The sequence below is a fragment of the Haplochromis burtoni genome, unplaced genomic scaffold, assembly GCF_018398535.1.
Source record: "Haplochromis burtoni strain Fernald_Lab_line unplaced genomic scaffold, NCSU_Asbu1 Contig_95, whole genome shotgun sequence".
Taxonomy (NCBI): domain Eukaryota; kingdom Metazoa; phylum Chordata; class Actinopteri; order Cichliformes; family Cichlidae; genus Haplochromis; species Haplochromis burtoni.
In genome coordinates, this window is record NW_024582456.1 from 1,920,244 (window position 1) to 1,937,845 (window position 17,602).

General features: G+C 42.5%; 1 protein-coding gene across 4 annotated transcripts in view; it reads left to right on the top strand.

Moving 5' to 3' along the window:
* The first annotated feature begins 7,303 nt into the window (after window positions 1-7,303).
* The window catches only part of LOC102296583 (leucine-rich repeat transmembrane neuronal protein 4), a 61,125-nt gene continuing 50,826 nt past the window's right edge, over window positions 7,304-17,602 (top strand). For 3 of the 4 annotated variants that reach the window (XR_006054623.1, XM_005927008.3, XM_005927009.3), the window contains exons 1-2: window positions 7,306-8,155; window positions 8,673-10,262. Coding sequence is in view for 3 of the 4 variants with exons in the window: in XM_005927008.3 (XP_005927070.1) it covers window positions 8,104-8,155; window positions 8,673-10,219 (1,599 nt within the window). In the remaining variant the exon portion in view is untranslated. Of the gene's footprint in view, window positions 8,156-8,672; window positions 10,263-17,602 lie in introns of all 4 variants that reach the window. The other variant, XM_005927006.3, reaches the window with a different exon arrangement.

The following is a 17,602-nucleotide window of genomic DNA, read 5'->3' on the forward strand; positions in this document are numbered from 1 at the left end:
GAGGCGTAGGCGTCTCCAAACACACATACAGTATATAAGCTCACCTCCAGCCACGCATGCCTAAACCAGCTATTAATTAATGAATTAATTAAAGCAAAGTATTAGTATTTTTATCTAATAATTGCTCGTATTTTTTTTAACCTGGGTTGAATTAAAAGCTACCTAAAATTAATTCTAAAAATTAGCTTTGAAACCAAGCTTTGCATTTTTTTTTAATTTTAGGTATTTTATTTGTATTTATTTATAGTAAGATTTCACCTCGTTTACTTGCACCGGTGTCTTGATGAGTGCCGAACATGATGATGACAGAGATAACAAACGGGGGCGGGGGTGCGGGTAATCAAAACAACAAACTCTGGGCTGGTGGTGGAGGTGGGGGGCTGTGATCCACATCCACCATTCATTCAGCACTTGCAATCATTCATTCAGGAAAACAGAAAAAAACCCAAGTAGTGACAGAAAACGTGTGATGAGTAGCTTGTCAAAAATGCTAATTATTCTAACAGCTTAAGTGTGATGTTGACACTTTAACACAGATAAACAGTCAGCACCTCTTGCTGGCTAGAAATGTTCCATACAGCGGGATTATAAATGGCCTTTATGAAGTGTGCACTCAACAGACGGCAGAGGAACAAAAGGGGAAACAAAACATACTGGAAGTGGGAGGGGATGAGGGTACCTCTAATTTTGTGGTTGTTTCACGCTCATCTTTCATACTCTGCTAAATCTGCTTAGAGCACGCACTCATCTCATTGGACACAACAGTGTGGAAAATGCACAGCAGTCAGAGAGTCTTGAGTTGTAAGGTGTGGTAACAGCAACCCCTTGTGCACGCGGAGGGAAGCGTATGGCTTGCAGAGACCTGGAAATTCACCAGTTCAGCGAAGACTGGAGAGAGATAGGTAACCAACCAGATCACTTGTGGGTAACAAGAGCAAGCTGATGAATTCATATTCATATTTGTAATATTACTGGGAAAGCAATATTTCCTGCCATCCCTGTGGAGCGCATTAAAGAGAAATGTATTTCTGCTCTTTAAAGAGAGGGTTGATTATGTCTATAGTGGCACACTTTGTAATTAAATGTCATTTAAATGCATTTATTCAACTCATAGATTACTTTTCATTTAGGGGGCAAACTGCTTGCTTGACAATTTGTAACATTAAGGTGGAAGTAGTGCCAGTTTCTACATAAATACTATAGAGAAAATGAAACCTGCTCTCAGCTAAGGGTGTGAGCTGTGCTGTTTGTCAGTGATGGTGTCAGCTTCCACAAACAGGTTATCAACCGGAACTCACTTTGTATATGGCAAATGACTCCGTATGCACGCCAACTCCATCTTCTGTATTGACAGTATAATTGTGGATGTCATCAGATGTGACAACCGCTATCTCTTAACTGCCAGTGACAGCAGACGAATCCTCCTCTGGGCCATTTTCAAACCCATTCTCAGAGATCAAAAATGCGAGCCCGCCTTTTCAAAATGATGCTAATAAACAGGATGTTACAGCGTGGAAGATGAAGAAAAGTTGGGCTTTACAGGCATAAGTTTGTGTCTGAACTGACTTGTTAAGAGCCTGCACTGTGCCACATGTGGACTGCACAGCGAGTTGCATGCAGTCACATATTGTTGTCAATATAACGCACATCTGGTGCTCACAGGTGGATGGATTTAATCACCCACTCAGTCAACTTTCTCTGACATTTTACTCTTCTCACTAGGCCACAAATTATCAACCATGTTTATATTCTCAAAATTGCCTCTCATGGTAATTTTGTGCCCTTCAGCAGATTGGCAACCTGTCCAGGGTGCGCCCCTCATAACTCGTCCTATGACAGATGGGAGGAATTCCCCCCCCCCAAGACCTGGAACTGGATAAGCAGAAGTAGATGGGTAGATGTTTGAATGTAGTTGCCTTCTGTTACAGCATCACATGCATCACAGAGATAACTTGATGGCTAATTTGCCTTTACGTGACTGCTGCTGCACATATTGAAATCCACAGGAGGGAAAATCTGCAGAAAGAAACTGAGTTTCTGTTGCACTTTTCAGGCCTTCTTTTAGTATTTGACAGCTTTTACTGCTACATCTCAAACTGCATTGAAATGAATTTGATGCCCAGGTATTCAGCGGTTGCGTGAAGAGGTTGGCCACAACATCTCATTGCTCATGCAAACAAATGACTCTCAGTCACTCTAAAGCAGCAGGTTCATTAAAATTTTATTTGCACGTAAGGTTTAAACAACTATATAGCACTTTTATCGCAATTGGGAACAAAATGAAAAAGGTAAACAGTACACAGTGGAAAAACAAACATCTAAGTGACTGAGATCCTCAACTGCTCATTATTTACAGACATTTTCTCATTTTATCTTTTTTATTTGTTTAGAGAATACATACTCGAAATAGAATCTGGTCCTGCCAACCCTGACAAATACAGATATTGAGCATATTGTCATTTGAGACATGCCTGAAAAGCTGTAAAGCTCAGCCGCAATCCCGCCAAATCAGCTAACCTCGATGCTTGGCCACATCTGGTGATGGCTCAGCTGATGCCCTTCAGCACATCCAGCCAGAAAATTTAAACTGCTTTAGCCTGTCCACATATGCAAACTTCTTTGCAACCCGTCTCCACCATTCATACCAGTCATATTGCCAAATATAGACCACATATTGAAATACCAAGCTTCTTTTACTGAAATATCTTGTTTTAAAATGGTCAACCTGGTTTTACTCTATGATTAAGTATATGAGGAAGAATTGCTGTTGTAGGGAGATCAGCTGTTCGGCTGGCCTCTACAGGTCCCTGATAAGATGATAAACAGGAACAGAGTCACTGTTTCTCCTCACTGACTGGATTTGCTTTGTCGCATCACCTACAATAACACAAATCATTTGTGAGCTAGAGCACAGCCCTTTGTTTTCTTTTATATTTATATCAATACTTTATAAAACAGCGAAGCCTGTTGCCTACTCAAGTTGTCTTTTCAGTCCCCAGTTGGAAGTAGGACCGTTACATTGTCGGCTTTTTTTGTTGTGGTTGTTGATGATAGGGAATCCTTGTTGCCAAGCTGTCTCGTGTGTGCAGAGCTTTTCTATGTACGCTGCATTATGTATGAGGAAATACACAAATGAAAGCAACATAAACCATTTTTAAAAGCAGCACCTTGATATTTGCGGTGCAAGGAAAGGCTCATTTGGAACATTATGGTTGTTTGACTCAGGATTCGAATGCACAAGCCCATTACCATCATCTCTATAATGCATTACCAACCGATCCTCACAGGCCTCCTCGCAGAAGGAGAAGTTTATCTTATGCATGAGAGCAGAGTTTGAAAAGGTAGACTTAGAATATAGAGAGATGCTTTAATGATCTTTTGCTGGAGAAACGAAGCCGAAGAGTTTTGTTTTAAGCATTTTAACGACTGTTTAACCAGCTTCCCCGCCCCCTCGTTAAATGCATCAGTGTTACAGCTGCTGACGTTTCAGCTTGAGAAAGATGTAAAAGTGAGTATAAGCCCAGGTGAGATGAATGACTTTGCAACTTCAAATCAGCACGTAACTTCAAAACTGTTAATGAAAAGTGGCTGCACGATGGTGCGACCAGTGAGCTGTGTTAGGATGAGGATCGGTTTTGGAGGAATCAGCTTTCGTATACAGCAATCAGTCGGCACACGCTCTCTCTGGTGTATTAAATGGCAGAAACAAGCATGCTGTTTGAGTCACAGGAGCAGCAGGGGGTAGAGTGGCAGATGTTTTGGGACCAGGCTTCTTTCTCAGAAATATTTACTTGCTGCTAGGATGTTTTTTTAATGTTCAGGAGGTAATTAAAACTTCAAATTTAGAAGTCAGGGTCAGCGCAAATTAAATCTGTTTGAATCTGCTTTGTGCTAATTATTTTACTATACATTTCTAAATCCCGTTTCAGTGGGATTCATTATGCTGCAAAAAAGCAGTTCCGCCCATGCTCTATTATTCAGGGTTCAGTCAGTCACAGACAGTCATTAAAGTTTCATAGTAAGCAGTTTGGTGGCTGAGGCATTTGCAAAGTGAGGTGAGTGCATATACCTTTTTGTTGTTTATGCCCCTGCTCTCTGTGCTGTTTAAAGTCAAAAGAAAGCCATTCTTCTGGTCTCTTATGGTGTTAACTTGTTCCCGATGACTCCTGAGGTGCCATTATCCAGCAGCAGAGAAACCCACGTGATTGTCTCAGTTTGGCAAGCAGATGGATTTCAGCTTGAAAGCAAGAATAAGCACAAAGCAAACATGCAAGTGAGAAAGGCTTAAAGGAGTTGAGGTAGACTCGTTCCTTTCAGTGTAAAAGTTGCCTATAAATGTACTGTGAAACTCAATTATTCCTTGCATATGCCAGTTCTCGCAGATTCCAGAAAAAGCTGAATGAAATGTGAAAGTGGGTCATGTTAGATTTGTTCAACAACATAAATAAGAAGTGATGCACAGACCACAGGGGATTTAAAGGAACCCGGCTTGGGATGGTTATACAGCAGGGACGTGCTGTGATTTAAAAAAAATAAAAAATAGGGATAGGAATACAGGATATAACAGCTTTTTCCACCATAAACATCAAAATTTCTTCCTATTCCATACATCCATATGTGGAAAAAACTTTTGAGATGTTTGTGTATGAGGACAAAAGAGACCCCAAGGGGATCGACCTCACAGACCAACTAGAACGGTGCGGTACATTTCACCTCAGACACGTGCAGTTTTACTCTGGATTTAAATTACTTGGAGTTTTCCAGAAAGTGCTGATATGTTGGGATTTTCCCTCACAACCATCCCTAGAGTTTACAGAGGATGGTCTGAGAAGAGAAGATATCCAGTGAGCGGCAGTTCTCTGGGAAAAATGTCTCGTTGATGACTGAGGTCAGAGGAGAATGACTGCTTCGAGCTGATAGGAAGGCAACAGTACCTCAAATAACCACTTGTTACAACCAACAGATGCAGAAGAGAATCTCTGAACACACAAAATGTCTCAATTTCTGCTGTGACATTTGGATGGTAGGGTCAGAATTAGGCATAAACAACATAAAAACATGTATCCGTCCTGCGTTATATCAACTGTTCTGGCTGCTAGTGGTGGTGTAATACTGTTTGGGATATTTTTCTGGCATACTTTGGTGCCAAATATGCATTGTTAAAACATACAGCCTGTCTGAGTATTGTTGCCCGTGTCCATCCCTTTATAACCACAGTCATCTCCAGCAGAACAACATGTCACAAAGCTCAGATCATCTCAAACTGGTATTTTGAACACTGTACTCAAATGGCCTCCATAGTCACCAGATCTCAATCCAATAGAGAACATTTGAGATGTGGTACAACAGGAGATTCACATCATGTATGTGCAGCTGACAAATCTGCAGCAACTGTGTGATGCTGTCATGTCAATATGGACTAAAATCTCATGCACCACCTTATTGAATCTATGCCATGAAGACTTAAAGCAGTTCTGAAGGTAAAAGATTGCAACTGTAAAAAAGATATAACTAATACAGTGACCAGTTAGAGTACGTCTAAAACCTCCAAGAAGCAGACTTCATATAAGCTGAAAGGATATATTTGCTCTTAATATGCACAATATATATTCAAGATAAATACATTTAAGTAAATCCAAGAGCATAAAAAGTATATAACAGAAAAAGTTGGTAATCCATAATAAAAAAAAGCACCAAGTCTGAACATTACTGGTGTGTAAAAAATGCATACACACAAAAGTTTTTGATTTAAGTTTATTTCCATCCTTTTAAATTCAAATTACTGCAAAACTGGGTCAGTGCTGCTGCACTAATCAAATAAATAGAACCACTGCTGTCGCAAATCATTCCCCAGATAACAAACCCCACGTATAACCCTGCTTTACACGTGTACACGTTCGAGAGCTGTCTGCTTATATTACTGTTATGCACCACACGGTGTCACAAGTCTGCTTAAGAATACATAAACATTTCAGAAATGAAAGTTTGGAAGCACCATCAGATGGTTCTAAACACACAGATGATTGTGAGGTGACTGCACAGCACACTGAAGGGTAAAAGCTGTGCTACCGTCACTGCCACTCCTTCAGTTACATATGTGCCCATGCCAGAGAAAGTGATTGTGTATGTGTGTGTGTGTGTGTCTTTAGATTAATGCCCTGCCCTTCACCTCCAGTTAGCTTATCGATCTAACACTGGAAATTAAATCAGTGACTGATGGCGAAGTGCTACATGCATCCGTTTTATTTTAGTTTAAGCAATTTCTTTGTCACAAACTATTTGTGATTTGAGCTCAAATATTCATTAATGTCCATTACTGGTAATTACGCTGCTCATTAAGTGCAGGGGCAGAGGGACCCATTAGAAATGATGACTTTGACCCGGACTCAAAGTCCCATTATGAAGCCTTGAGAGCATCCTTTGTTTACGCATGATGTATTTCAGTATCACTACCAATAAAGAGTTCTTAGTGAGCTCCTACTTAATTTTTACACTTTTTCTTGCTCATAAATGTATCATAAGACTAAAAGAGAGCATTTGGAATGCTAATGTAGCAAATGTCAACAAAACCTTCATTGCAAAATACATTAATTCAGACAATAAATAGCAAAAGTGATATGGAGATTGAGAAATGTTTAACAGATATGATCTAAAACCTGCATCCTACCTGTACAAGCCAGACTGCAGGCTGCATGTGTGATTTATTTTACCACCAACTCCTTAACAACTTCTTAACAAGCTGACCTTTTTGTTACAGGCCCACCTGCCGAAGTCCTAATTAAAAACCCACATTAACAGATTTTGCCAATACACCCTTCGATGCAGGCTCAGATAGAGTAAAACTCACTGCATAATTCCACTTAATTACCGGTGAGGAAAACAATCTGTGCGTGGACTTCGCCAAAATAATGAAGTTTGCGTTTGAGGTCCTCGCATTTTCCTTGGATATTTATCCCAGAACCCCTCCTGCTCCTCCGTCCTCTGTTTCTTAATCATTTACTTGAAAGAAACACACGTGGCGAACCTCAAAATATGTGCAGACTTACAAAGAAAACTAAGTAGTATAAAGGCGCAAATAACTACCCCCAGCGGCCAAATGGTTCTTAAATAGCAATAATATTCAAGCAAAAGATAATGGAATATTAAACAGGACTGTGCTGTATAATGACTGCCTCTGCCTATGCCTCTTAAGATTCATATGTGCCCCCCAAAAAAGAGAAAGAAAATCAGGGCATTAAAGTTACATAATATTTCTTCGCTCATTATAATCTTAAATTTGGTGGGGTTTAATTCTAATGAACGCACATCTTGCGGCACATCTTCACAAATATCCACACAAAAAGCTAACAGGCTTCCCATTCCCTCGCCTATAATTGATATGCAGGCTGCGTTTGTGATAACAATGAAGTCTACTTTAGGTTTTTCCGGTTGCGGAGTGCCACTCTGCGACCAGAAGAGGGCATCTCAAGTCCTGAAACCGAGCACCGGCGAGCTCCGTAATAATCTAACACCAACATCATTCCTGTTGCTGTACAATTGATTTATTTTTAATGCGACGGTTAACGGCTCTAATCCACAGCAGCCTGCTTCTTTTCCCCTCACTCTCTCTCCACTGTCCACGCCTGAAGCGGGATATAACCAACTTATCGGCTTTGGACCACAGTTTATCCCTCTCAGATTTCTTCACTTGGTCGTTTTCCAGTGTTTTTTCTCCCCGTCTCTCTCGCTCTGCCACTTAACCTAGATTCAACAATTGGCGACTCGGTGTTTAGACTGTTTTTTTAATAGCCTCCCACGACAGGCGCTAAACTGTCACTCTCATGAGGATACGAGCTTGAGCGCATCCATCCGAGGGCTTTCGGGAGAAAAAAAATACGCGTTATCGAGCTGATGTTGTGCGGTAATGTAGGAAACTACAGACAGGGAGGCTGATGCACACCTTTTGGAGCTGCTCTCATCTCCGACAGGTGTGCGATTGCAAGTAGAGCGGATCCGGCTTCGGCGCAAAGTGTCCGTTTTATCCGCGCAGACGGGCGTCCTGGTTAAGTGTCCAACTATTTGGGCAAAACGCCGAGTGCGTCTAAACATGTGCACCGGAGACGCATGCAACAGAGATCCCTGAGCAAGAGGAAGAGCCGACACCGAGCAAATATGGGTATGTATAGCCAAAATCTGTTCCGCAGGGTGCTTAAAGGGTTCATTCCTGCGCAGTCTTTTTTGTCTTTTGCCTAACTACAATTCACTTAGAGCTGGTGTCGCTGGCGTCTGTGCCCCCCCTGCGGTTTATGACTGATGACTGCAGGCAGGGGAATCCGAAAGGAGGCTTTTCTCTCAGCAACTGTTTGTCACATTGTGCATCATGCGTGTGGTTTATCAATCACCTTTCCAAGAGCATGACTTTGGCTGAACATAAGTGTGTGTGTGTGTGTGTGTGTGTGTGTGTGTGTGTGTGTGTGTGTGTGTGTGTGTGCCATGAATGCTCCAGTGCAAATTAAGTAGGCAGGAAAATCCCCCCCTGCAAATGTCTCAGAACATATTCAGTTGCTCGACTCAAAAATTGTGCACATTCTATTTTCATCTCTTTTATTCCCTTCTAGTCCGTGTAGTCTACATGGTTCTGTGTGATACATGTTCTGTACTCATAAATCTCTCACTTTCCTGTGTGTCTGCAGGACTTTTTGTGCTTTTCAGATGGCTTGTGTTCACTGTGGTGGTGCCCTCCTGGCTGCTTGCTGTTCCAAGCGGCATCCGTGAGCGTCCCTGCCCCCAGAGCTGTCGATGTGATGGGAAAATAATATACTGCGAGTCCAATGCCTTCCGTGACGTGCCAAACAACGTGTCTGTCGGCACACAGGGCCTGTCTTTGCGTTATAACAGCCTGGTGACCCTTAGAGCCCACCAGTTTGCGGGCCTCAGTCAACTAGTTTGGCTTTATCTTGACCACAACTACATCAATGCCGTGGATGGCCAGGCTTTCCACGGGATAAGGAGGCTCAAAGAACTGATTCTCAGCTCCAATAAGATCACACAGCTGAAAAACAACACTTTCCACGACGTCCCGAATTTGCGTAATCTAGACCTTTCCTACAACAAACTGCAGGTCCTCCAGCCTAATCAGTTCTGGGGTTTACGGAAGCTACTCAGTTTACACTTGAGGTCAAACTCCCTAAAAACAGTCCCGATGCGCGTTTTCCTCGACTGCCGTAACCTGGAGTTTCTCGATATTGGCTACAACAGGTTGAGAAGCCTCACACGTAATGCCTTTGCAGGACTCCTGAAGCTCATCGAGCTCCATTTGGAGCACAACCAGTTTTCTAAGATAAATTTCGCTCATTTCCCTCGCCTGACTAACCTGCGGGCTCTCTATCTGCAGTGGAACCGCATCAAACTGCTAACGCAGGGCCTGCCATGGATGTGGACTTCCTTGCAGAAGTTGGACCTCTCAGGAAATGAGCTCCAAGTGTTGGATCCAAGCACATTTCAATGCCTGCCTAACCTTCAGACTCTCAACCTGGACTCCAACAAGCTCACTAATGTCTCTCAGCAGACAGTGGATGCTTGGATCTCCCTCACAACCATCAGTTTGGCCGGTAATTTGTGGTACTGTAACCCCAACGTTTGCCCTCTGGTGTCCTGGCTCAAAGCCTTCAAGGGTAACAAGGAGTTTACAATGATATGTACCAGCCCTAAGGAGGCACAAGGAGAGAAAGTTACAGATGTGGTGGAGACCTACAACATCTGTACTGCAACTCCGACCCCTATCCCCTCAACGACATTGCCCCTCACAACGGCGTTTCAGCCTGAGCTGAAACCTCTCCCCACGCAGTCTGCGGTGGATAAAAAGCTAACCTGGAACAGGACAGCCTCTCCAACTCCTTCCGAGGCCTCCCCCACTATCCCATTACCAGACACCGAGTATGTGTCCTTCCACAAGATCATAGCCGGTAGCGTGGCCCTCTTCTTATCTGTGGCTATAATTCTGCTGGTTATCTATGTGTCGTGGAAGCGCTATCCCAGCAGCATCAAACAGCTTCAGCAGCGCTCTGCGGTTAAGAAGCGCCAGAAAAAGGCACGGGAGACCGAGCGCTCCTTTAATTCACCACTGCAAGAGTACTATGTGGACTACAAGCCTTCACACTCAGAGACTATGGATGTGCTGGTTAATGGGACAGGACCTTACACATACACCATCTCAGGCTCCAGGGAATGTGAGGTATGACCGTTGCCCTCCAAAAATCCATTTCCACTGCGAGGCATAAGAGGTAAATTTTCTAATGATCTGCAGGGTGAAAAAAAAATTGTTTTCTCCTCTGCTTCTGTCTGTAATAGGATAAGGACGCAAAGGGCAGTGCATGGTGACTTGTTTTGCATTATGCTGGGTTTGTTCAGTTCCATTCGATTACCCAGCTGTTGTTTTGAGTCATGCAATATTATTGCTAAAATATGATACCCATTAGCTGCGAGTGCAGCAGCAGCTCCTCCTCATGGGTAACTTACAGTAAGATGCATTACACGCAAAGTGGCTCCATCTTTCACTCCTGACACAAAACATCTCATTGATGAATCTGTGTAGTCTCAGACTTTTTATTTTTCCAAAACTGCTTGCCGTCCTGAACGAACCGGTGTAAACCGATTGGATCAAGTCACTGTGCAGATGGTCCTCTCCTATCCTGTGTGCTTGCTGCCACAGCTGTAGCGGCAAACGTGCAAATCGTGTGAGTCTTGATGTTTGTTTGCGAATGTCTGAAGTGTGCCAATATTTACAATCACACCAGCTGATTGTAAATCTCATTTTCTTTGCTTTTTTCCCTCCTAGCCTTTAGCAATTGTGTGCTTAGGTTTTTTTCCTCATTAGTTTAACTTACAAAGTTCAAACAGTCACCACAGGCTGGGGAACACTATGAAGGCCTGCAGCCAAATAAAAGATAAATTATGCATTTGGGCTTGCATTTTTCCCGGTTTTTGTGTAACGCTGCAGGAGGGGACTGCATTATGCTACTTTTGTTTAATCTCAGCATTATAAAGAAACTGTTTACTCCTGTGAAACTTTTACTCATGGAATTGGCTTTAAAATCCTTGCACTAAAACCAGACTTCCTCCATGTGACAGATTGTGAGCCCCCTGCGTGGCACTAAGGGATCGAGACAGAAAGGCTAATCAATTTGCTCGTGTTTAATTAGGCACTTTTTTGCCCATGTATTCTTTATTTTCTCTCCAAATGCTCTGTATCTGTCTTCTTTTGTCCAGCAGCTTTTCTTTTTTCTTCTTTTTCATTTGGCAGTGTGGTTAAGTGTGATTAACAGAACATGTTGTGCTGGGAAAGATGTGGAGTCGCTGGAATCTTTGCGAGCACCTTTTTGTCAGAATAACCAGACATGCTGTTTAGTACGGAAGACATCTTTCTTCTCTGTTGTCTGTGTCAGCGCAGCTCAGAGACAAAGTTTTATCTCGCTGCAGCACAGCTCATTTTCTATACTCTACATGCACCATGTAAAGCATTTTATAAGATGTTTCATGTCAGTGGATTGTGCTGTAGCACCAGTTAGGTTCTTGCTGTGCCCTTTACTCAAGTCACTGTAAAAAGGCCCGCACACATATGTTTCATTGTTTTCAGAAATGTCACTTGGTACAAGGTGCGCGGGTAGCTAAATCAGCTCTTTGTCAGATTATCAGTGGCAGAGCATTTCTCAAGCGCAAGGGAAGCTGGAGGTGAGATGGTCGGCTTATCAATCTTGTAGCTTTCATGTGCGAATGTGGCGTGGGAGCATTAAATGGCAGACCTAATGGGGCTTCTGCTAGCTGGAATAACTAATAGCCCATCAGAGGTAAGGAGCCGAGACTTCCCTCAGCTTTGTTATTCCTTGCCCTCTACAGCTCAAGGGAGCAGCATGAGTTGTTAAAAATGTAATGGGATTTTTTTTCTTTTCCATTTTTTTGTTACCTCTGTGCGTGTTACATTTCATGCCAAACACGGCAATGCAATGTAAGAACACATGCTAGAGCCGGACACCTGTGAAACCACCTGCAGGTTTGTCGTGCTTGTTTAAGTTGCTGTAAAAATGTGCCCACTAGATCGTCGTGTGCGTTAGCTATGAACGTTGCTGCCATCGTGCTCATCAATAGTGTCTTGGGCTATTTGCATCACAATGCAGGCAAAGTCTCTTCTGACACACGAGAATTCATTTTTCAGTTTTTATTAAGAGCCACAGAGTGCAAAGTGGCAAGTGAGATGAAGGTGGGAGAGATGCTGTAAAAGGCTGCCCGAGGGCTTAAACCTTCTTCTCAGGAGTGTATTGTAAACGCCAGAATCCGCTGCACTACCCGCACATTATTTTAGCTATTCCAGATAGCAAGCACTTAAGCTATTAGCTGCATTTTCAATTAGGAGAAAGAGCTTTGTAATTGAAGCCTGTTATCTTCTGCACATGCCCAGACCAACAGACGTGGAGTTAATTTGTTTCTATAGATTTACTCCAGCACAGCTCAGCAGGTTGGCTTCGACACTGCGAACTGAACTCGCAGGCTGTGAATTTTGATGAACACTTTGAACCGTGCGATTCTGTGGTCTTCCTGTGGCACACTATTTAAAAATTAAAAAAATAAAAATAAAAACCCTCTCTCTTCCTTGTATGCTATCCACTTCTGAGCTCATAGAGCAGCTGCAGTGGTAGCTGTCCACCCACAGATAATCCCCTGCAAAGTTATTTCAGAAAATATTATGGTGAGAATCCCACCGTCTCAGCCAAAGGCAATTCTTGTACTAGGGTGGAATCTGCAAGCATTAATAAGGTGAGGAGATCCTGCTCAGAGATAATTAATGTGGCCTGTGAAAAAGGTGAGTGAAGTGAGGAAAAAGAACTTGCCGGTGCGACGGACTGACACCACTGTTGTCCAAAAGACAAGCCTAAATAATTACTTTTTAAAATCAACTAATTTTCCAGCTGGCAGGGTTTGTCAACATTCTGATGCGTTCGAGGCCAGCACAAGCTTCATTCATGCATGAAGTTGTTAGTTTTTCCTTTCCTCGCATTTGCAGTTAGAGTGTCCCCCTCCTGGTTATATTAAAAACTAATGGCTCCTGTGGACCTAATCAGTGTTTTCCTGGGACGAACTCTGTATCTGGGGGCGCATTTTGTTCAGCAAACATTTGTTTAATTTGTGGACACCATAATACGAGCCTGGCCTTCGAAATGTCAGAAATAAGTATCAAGCATGATGGATGATAAACATACACTGTCTCTACTTGCCAAGATGGCAGCTTGCACTTCATCTCTGCGTAAATGCACAGAAGGCTGGCTGCCGTCAAGTGAAGAGAGTTTTGACAGTCTTTGGTATTTGTTTCCAAATAAAGGCTACAGACATCAGTAAAATGGACCAGTAAAAAAAAAAGTGTGTGTCATTTTTTTAACACATCACTTAGCAAACTACAGGTGCAAGAAATCCTTTGGATTCCTGCATTGATTAGTCATGAAATAAGGTGTTCACTTCATCTAAGTCACAGTTACAGACAAATGAAATTTGACTACTTAACTAATATGACTGGAACGCTTTTCTTGTCTTTATTGAACACACAGAAAAATCCTCTACAGTGTTGGGTGAAAAAGTGAGTGTGCAGAGGTTCATTTAGCAATAACAAGTTCCATTAGACCTTTGTGATTAATGCTGATGAGAGTTGCTCCACAGTGAGGATGACGTTGGGTGATTCCACCTCTTTTAAAAACTGTTTCAGTTCATCTGATTACACGGCCCTATTCAAGTCATGCGTACTTGGGGACACAGTGTCTTAATTTTACAGCATCTTCTTTAAGAATCCTTAATTTTGTTGATCCATACAATCACACATGCAGCCAAAAAAAGTTTCAACTTTTGTGTTATTTGTCCAGACAACAAAAAGTGTGTAACAAACTACAGCTTTGTAGATCAGTGGTTTCATTCTGTGGTGTGTTTCATTCTTATTCAGTGTTTTTCCTATAGTGGACACATGAATAAAGACCTTGCCACTTGTAAACAATTCTGCAGGTGCTTTGCTTTTAACCTTAGATCTCTTTTCACATCTTTCAGGATTGCATGTTGTGCTCTTGCTGTGATCTTTGCAGGACCCTTAGCGAGAGCCAAAAAAGTCCTGACTTTCCTCCATTATCTAGACAATTTGTCTGTCTGTGGATTGATGACCACCCAGGTCTTTAGAATTGGTTTTGTAACCTTTTAACGGCTTCGTGCATCTTTATAATGCTTCTTCTAAGATCCGCTGAAAGTTGTTGTGATCGAGGAACAGCTCACACCAACCAGTCTGTCTTCAGTGCAGACTTTGTCAGTAAGCAGTCTTAGAATGGCCATATTTTTAGAGATAGGAACCTCCACAACCCACACTTCAAATCCAATCTCCTTAATGGAAGTGGAGGAGTCATTAATAACAAGGTTACTTATTGTTTCTAGTGAATTATTCCCGAATGTGTTCCTTAAAGACTTTGATTTTGTGTGTTATTAGTTTAGTCAAATTGTGTTTGTTTATAATTGTGATTTAGATGAAGATCAGGCCATATTTAGTGAGTAATCAATGCATACATTATTATAATCCTAAGGGATAAAGAACTTTGAGGGTTTACATCAGTGAATGCACACCCGACTGTGCACACTGATCTAAACCTCTCACACAATAGACAACACAATACAACACTATGAAAAATAAGGCACGTGCAGTATAGCAAATGAAATGTGTTTTGGGGGGGGGGTCTTTTCCTTAAAAAAAAGTCTCTTTATGCCATTAATTTTTATTTTGCTCAGTTGTCTTCTTGTTTGGTAGAATTGAAAATTACTGTGTGGCAATGATCCACGGACATACAGAAGTACACTGCTTCGCTTTTATCATACCTGATGATTTTGTGAAAAATGGACTCCAGTCAGCTCCATTAAAACTCAACTGCAGCAAAATGCAGGAAGAAACAGACTATTAAGTGAATTGACTGTAATGGCTATTATACAACATAATTTTTCAGTGGCCTGTGGTGATGTTAAAAAAAGAAAGAAAGACTTCTGTGTATGATCAAGAATATTAAGCAGATTTGAGGTGTTACATTTTAATACTGTATACATATACACATTGCATGTTTATCTCGTGTGCATATAAGGAATATAATTACATATAATTCTATAAAAATACATAGGGTTTTTAAATTTTTTTAAAATACTTTTATTGCTAAGATAAGACAAATTAATTGCATTGAAACACAACAGAATACAAATATTTTCATGTTTAAAGGATGTTTGACATCAGGGAGCTTCGTACCGCTGCATACGCTTTCATTTTCATATTTCAGAATGATCTCCGAACATTGTTTCTGTCATAGTCTGAGTCACTTGTAGTTTCGCTGTGCTTAAAGCAATAAGGTTAGCAAGCAGATGTAGAATTTCTCTATCATGCTTCTACCCTTTCAGGCTGCGTACAGGCAGCCCTACTTTATTATTGAAGGCTGTTAGGACTGTGCAGCGTGAGCTCAGGATGAAAAAGGGTACAGTGGCTTTTAATCTTTGTTACATTTAATAGTCTCCTAAAATCAAGCTGGAACTAAACACCAGTGTTTTTTCTTAAAAAGTAATGCTTTACCTTACTTAATTACTCCCCGGCGAAAAAAAAAAAGGTTTTACACTTCTCATTACTTTACTTTCATGTTACTCCATAAGATGGTCTGAAATACACTGTCACATAATCACTAGTTAACAATATAACCCTTAGGCTACAGTCCCACACACTGACACAAATCTCTTTCCTAATGAGGACATACATACAACCTTTCTTTCAATGTTTCAGCATTTGAACACAAAGCCGACAACACAAAGAAAAGTTGAAAACCAGCTCAAAGAGAGACTTTAAAGAAAGCTCCACTGACATTCTACTATAGGAACACGAACAGGTAGAAACGGAGGCTTCAATCCTACAAGCTTGACTGCCCCTCACTGCCTTTGTTACCTGCTGTAGGTCAGGCTCTGGCTGCTATGCAATGCATGACATTACTGTGTTACGAAAAATATAATGTGATTACAGTAACAGTAATCAGTAAACAATAAAAGTTACAGTAATATAAAGTACTAGTCAGAGCTATTCCAGATCAACAAAACCTTCTCATTTAATGTACTGTGTGGTGGTGTTATTGAGAGACCGTATCGCCTGCGGGAAGAAGCTCCTCCTCAGTCTCTCTGTGTTGGTCTTCAGGGAGCGGAATCGCTTTCCTGACCTCAACAGAGAGAACAGTCCGTTGTTGGGATGGCTGAGGTCCTTCACGATCTTCCTGGCCTTGGTCCAGCACCGCCTGCTGTAGATTGAGTGCAGGTCAGGGAGCTCGGAGCGGATGGTGCGCTCAGCTGACCGCACAACCCTCTGTAGAGCTCGTCTGTCCTGCATGGTGCTGTTCCCGAACCAGGTTAAGATGTTTCCCGCCAGGATGCTCTCTATGGTGCACGAGTAAAAGTTCCTGAGCACCTTGGAGGGCAGTTGGAAGTCTCTCAAGCGTCTGAGGTGGTAGAGACGCTGACGGGCCTTTTTCACCACGGTGTTGATGTGACAGGACCATGACAGGTCCTGCGTGATGTGAACTCCGAGGTATTTGAAGCTGTCCACTCTCTCCACTGGGCACTCGTTGATGACAGGGGGTCTGGTAGTTCCTCTCCTGCTTAGTGCTGAAGTCCACTATCAGCTCCTTTGTCTTACTGACGTTTAGAAGGAGGTTGTTCCTCTGGCACCAGTTCTCCAGATTCCTAATCTCCTTCAGGTAGGCCGTCTCGTTGTTATCAGAGATCAGGCCCACCACGACGGTGTCGTCAGCAAACTTGATGATGGTGGTGGAGCTGGTAGTGGCCACACAGTCATATGTGTACAAAGAGTACAGCAGGGGGCTCAGAACACACCCCTGGGGGGCTCCAGTGCTGAGAGTGGTGGAGGCTGAGACATGTCCGCCCATCCTTACTGCCTGTGGTCTGCCAGTTAGGAAGTTGGAGATCCACTGACACATAGATGAGCTGAGTCCCAGATGCTCCAGCTTGGTGGTGAGTGTGGAGGGAATTATGGTTTAAATGCAGAGCTGTAGTCTATGAAGAGCATTTTAACATAATTCCCCCTTCTAGTGTCCAAGTGAGTGAGTGATGTGTGGAGGAGATGAGAGATGGCATCGTCTGTGGAACGATTTGGACGGTAAGCGAACTGTAGTGGGTCCAGTGTGTCTGGTAGTGAAGAAATGATGAAGTCTCTGACCAGGCGTTCAAAGCACTTCATCACTACTGAGGTGAGGGCTACAGGGCGATAGTCATTGAGAGAAGCAGGGTGGGGTTTCTTCGGGACAGGAACAATGATGGACTCTTTGAAGCATGTGGGGATGACCGACTGAGATAAAGAGATGTTGAATATCTCAGTGAACACAGGAGCTAGCTGGTATGTGCAGTCTCTGAGGATACGACCTGGGATGCCGTCGGGTCCTGCTGCGAGATGTGTCTGCTACTGGAATTCTGTGTGGCATTTATCTGGCCTCTAATCTGAGGTGCTGTTAACTTTCTGAGGCTGGTGACTCGGATGAATTTATCCTCGGCAGCAGCGGTGACCCTTGGTCTTCCT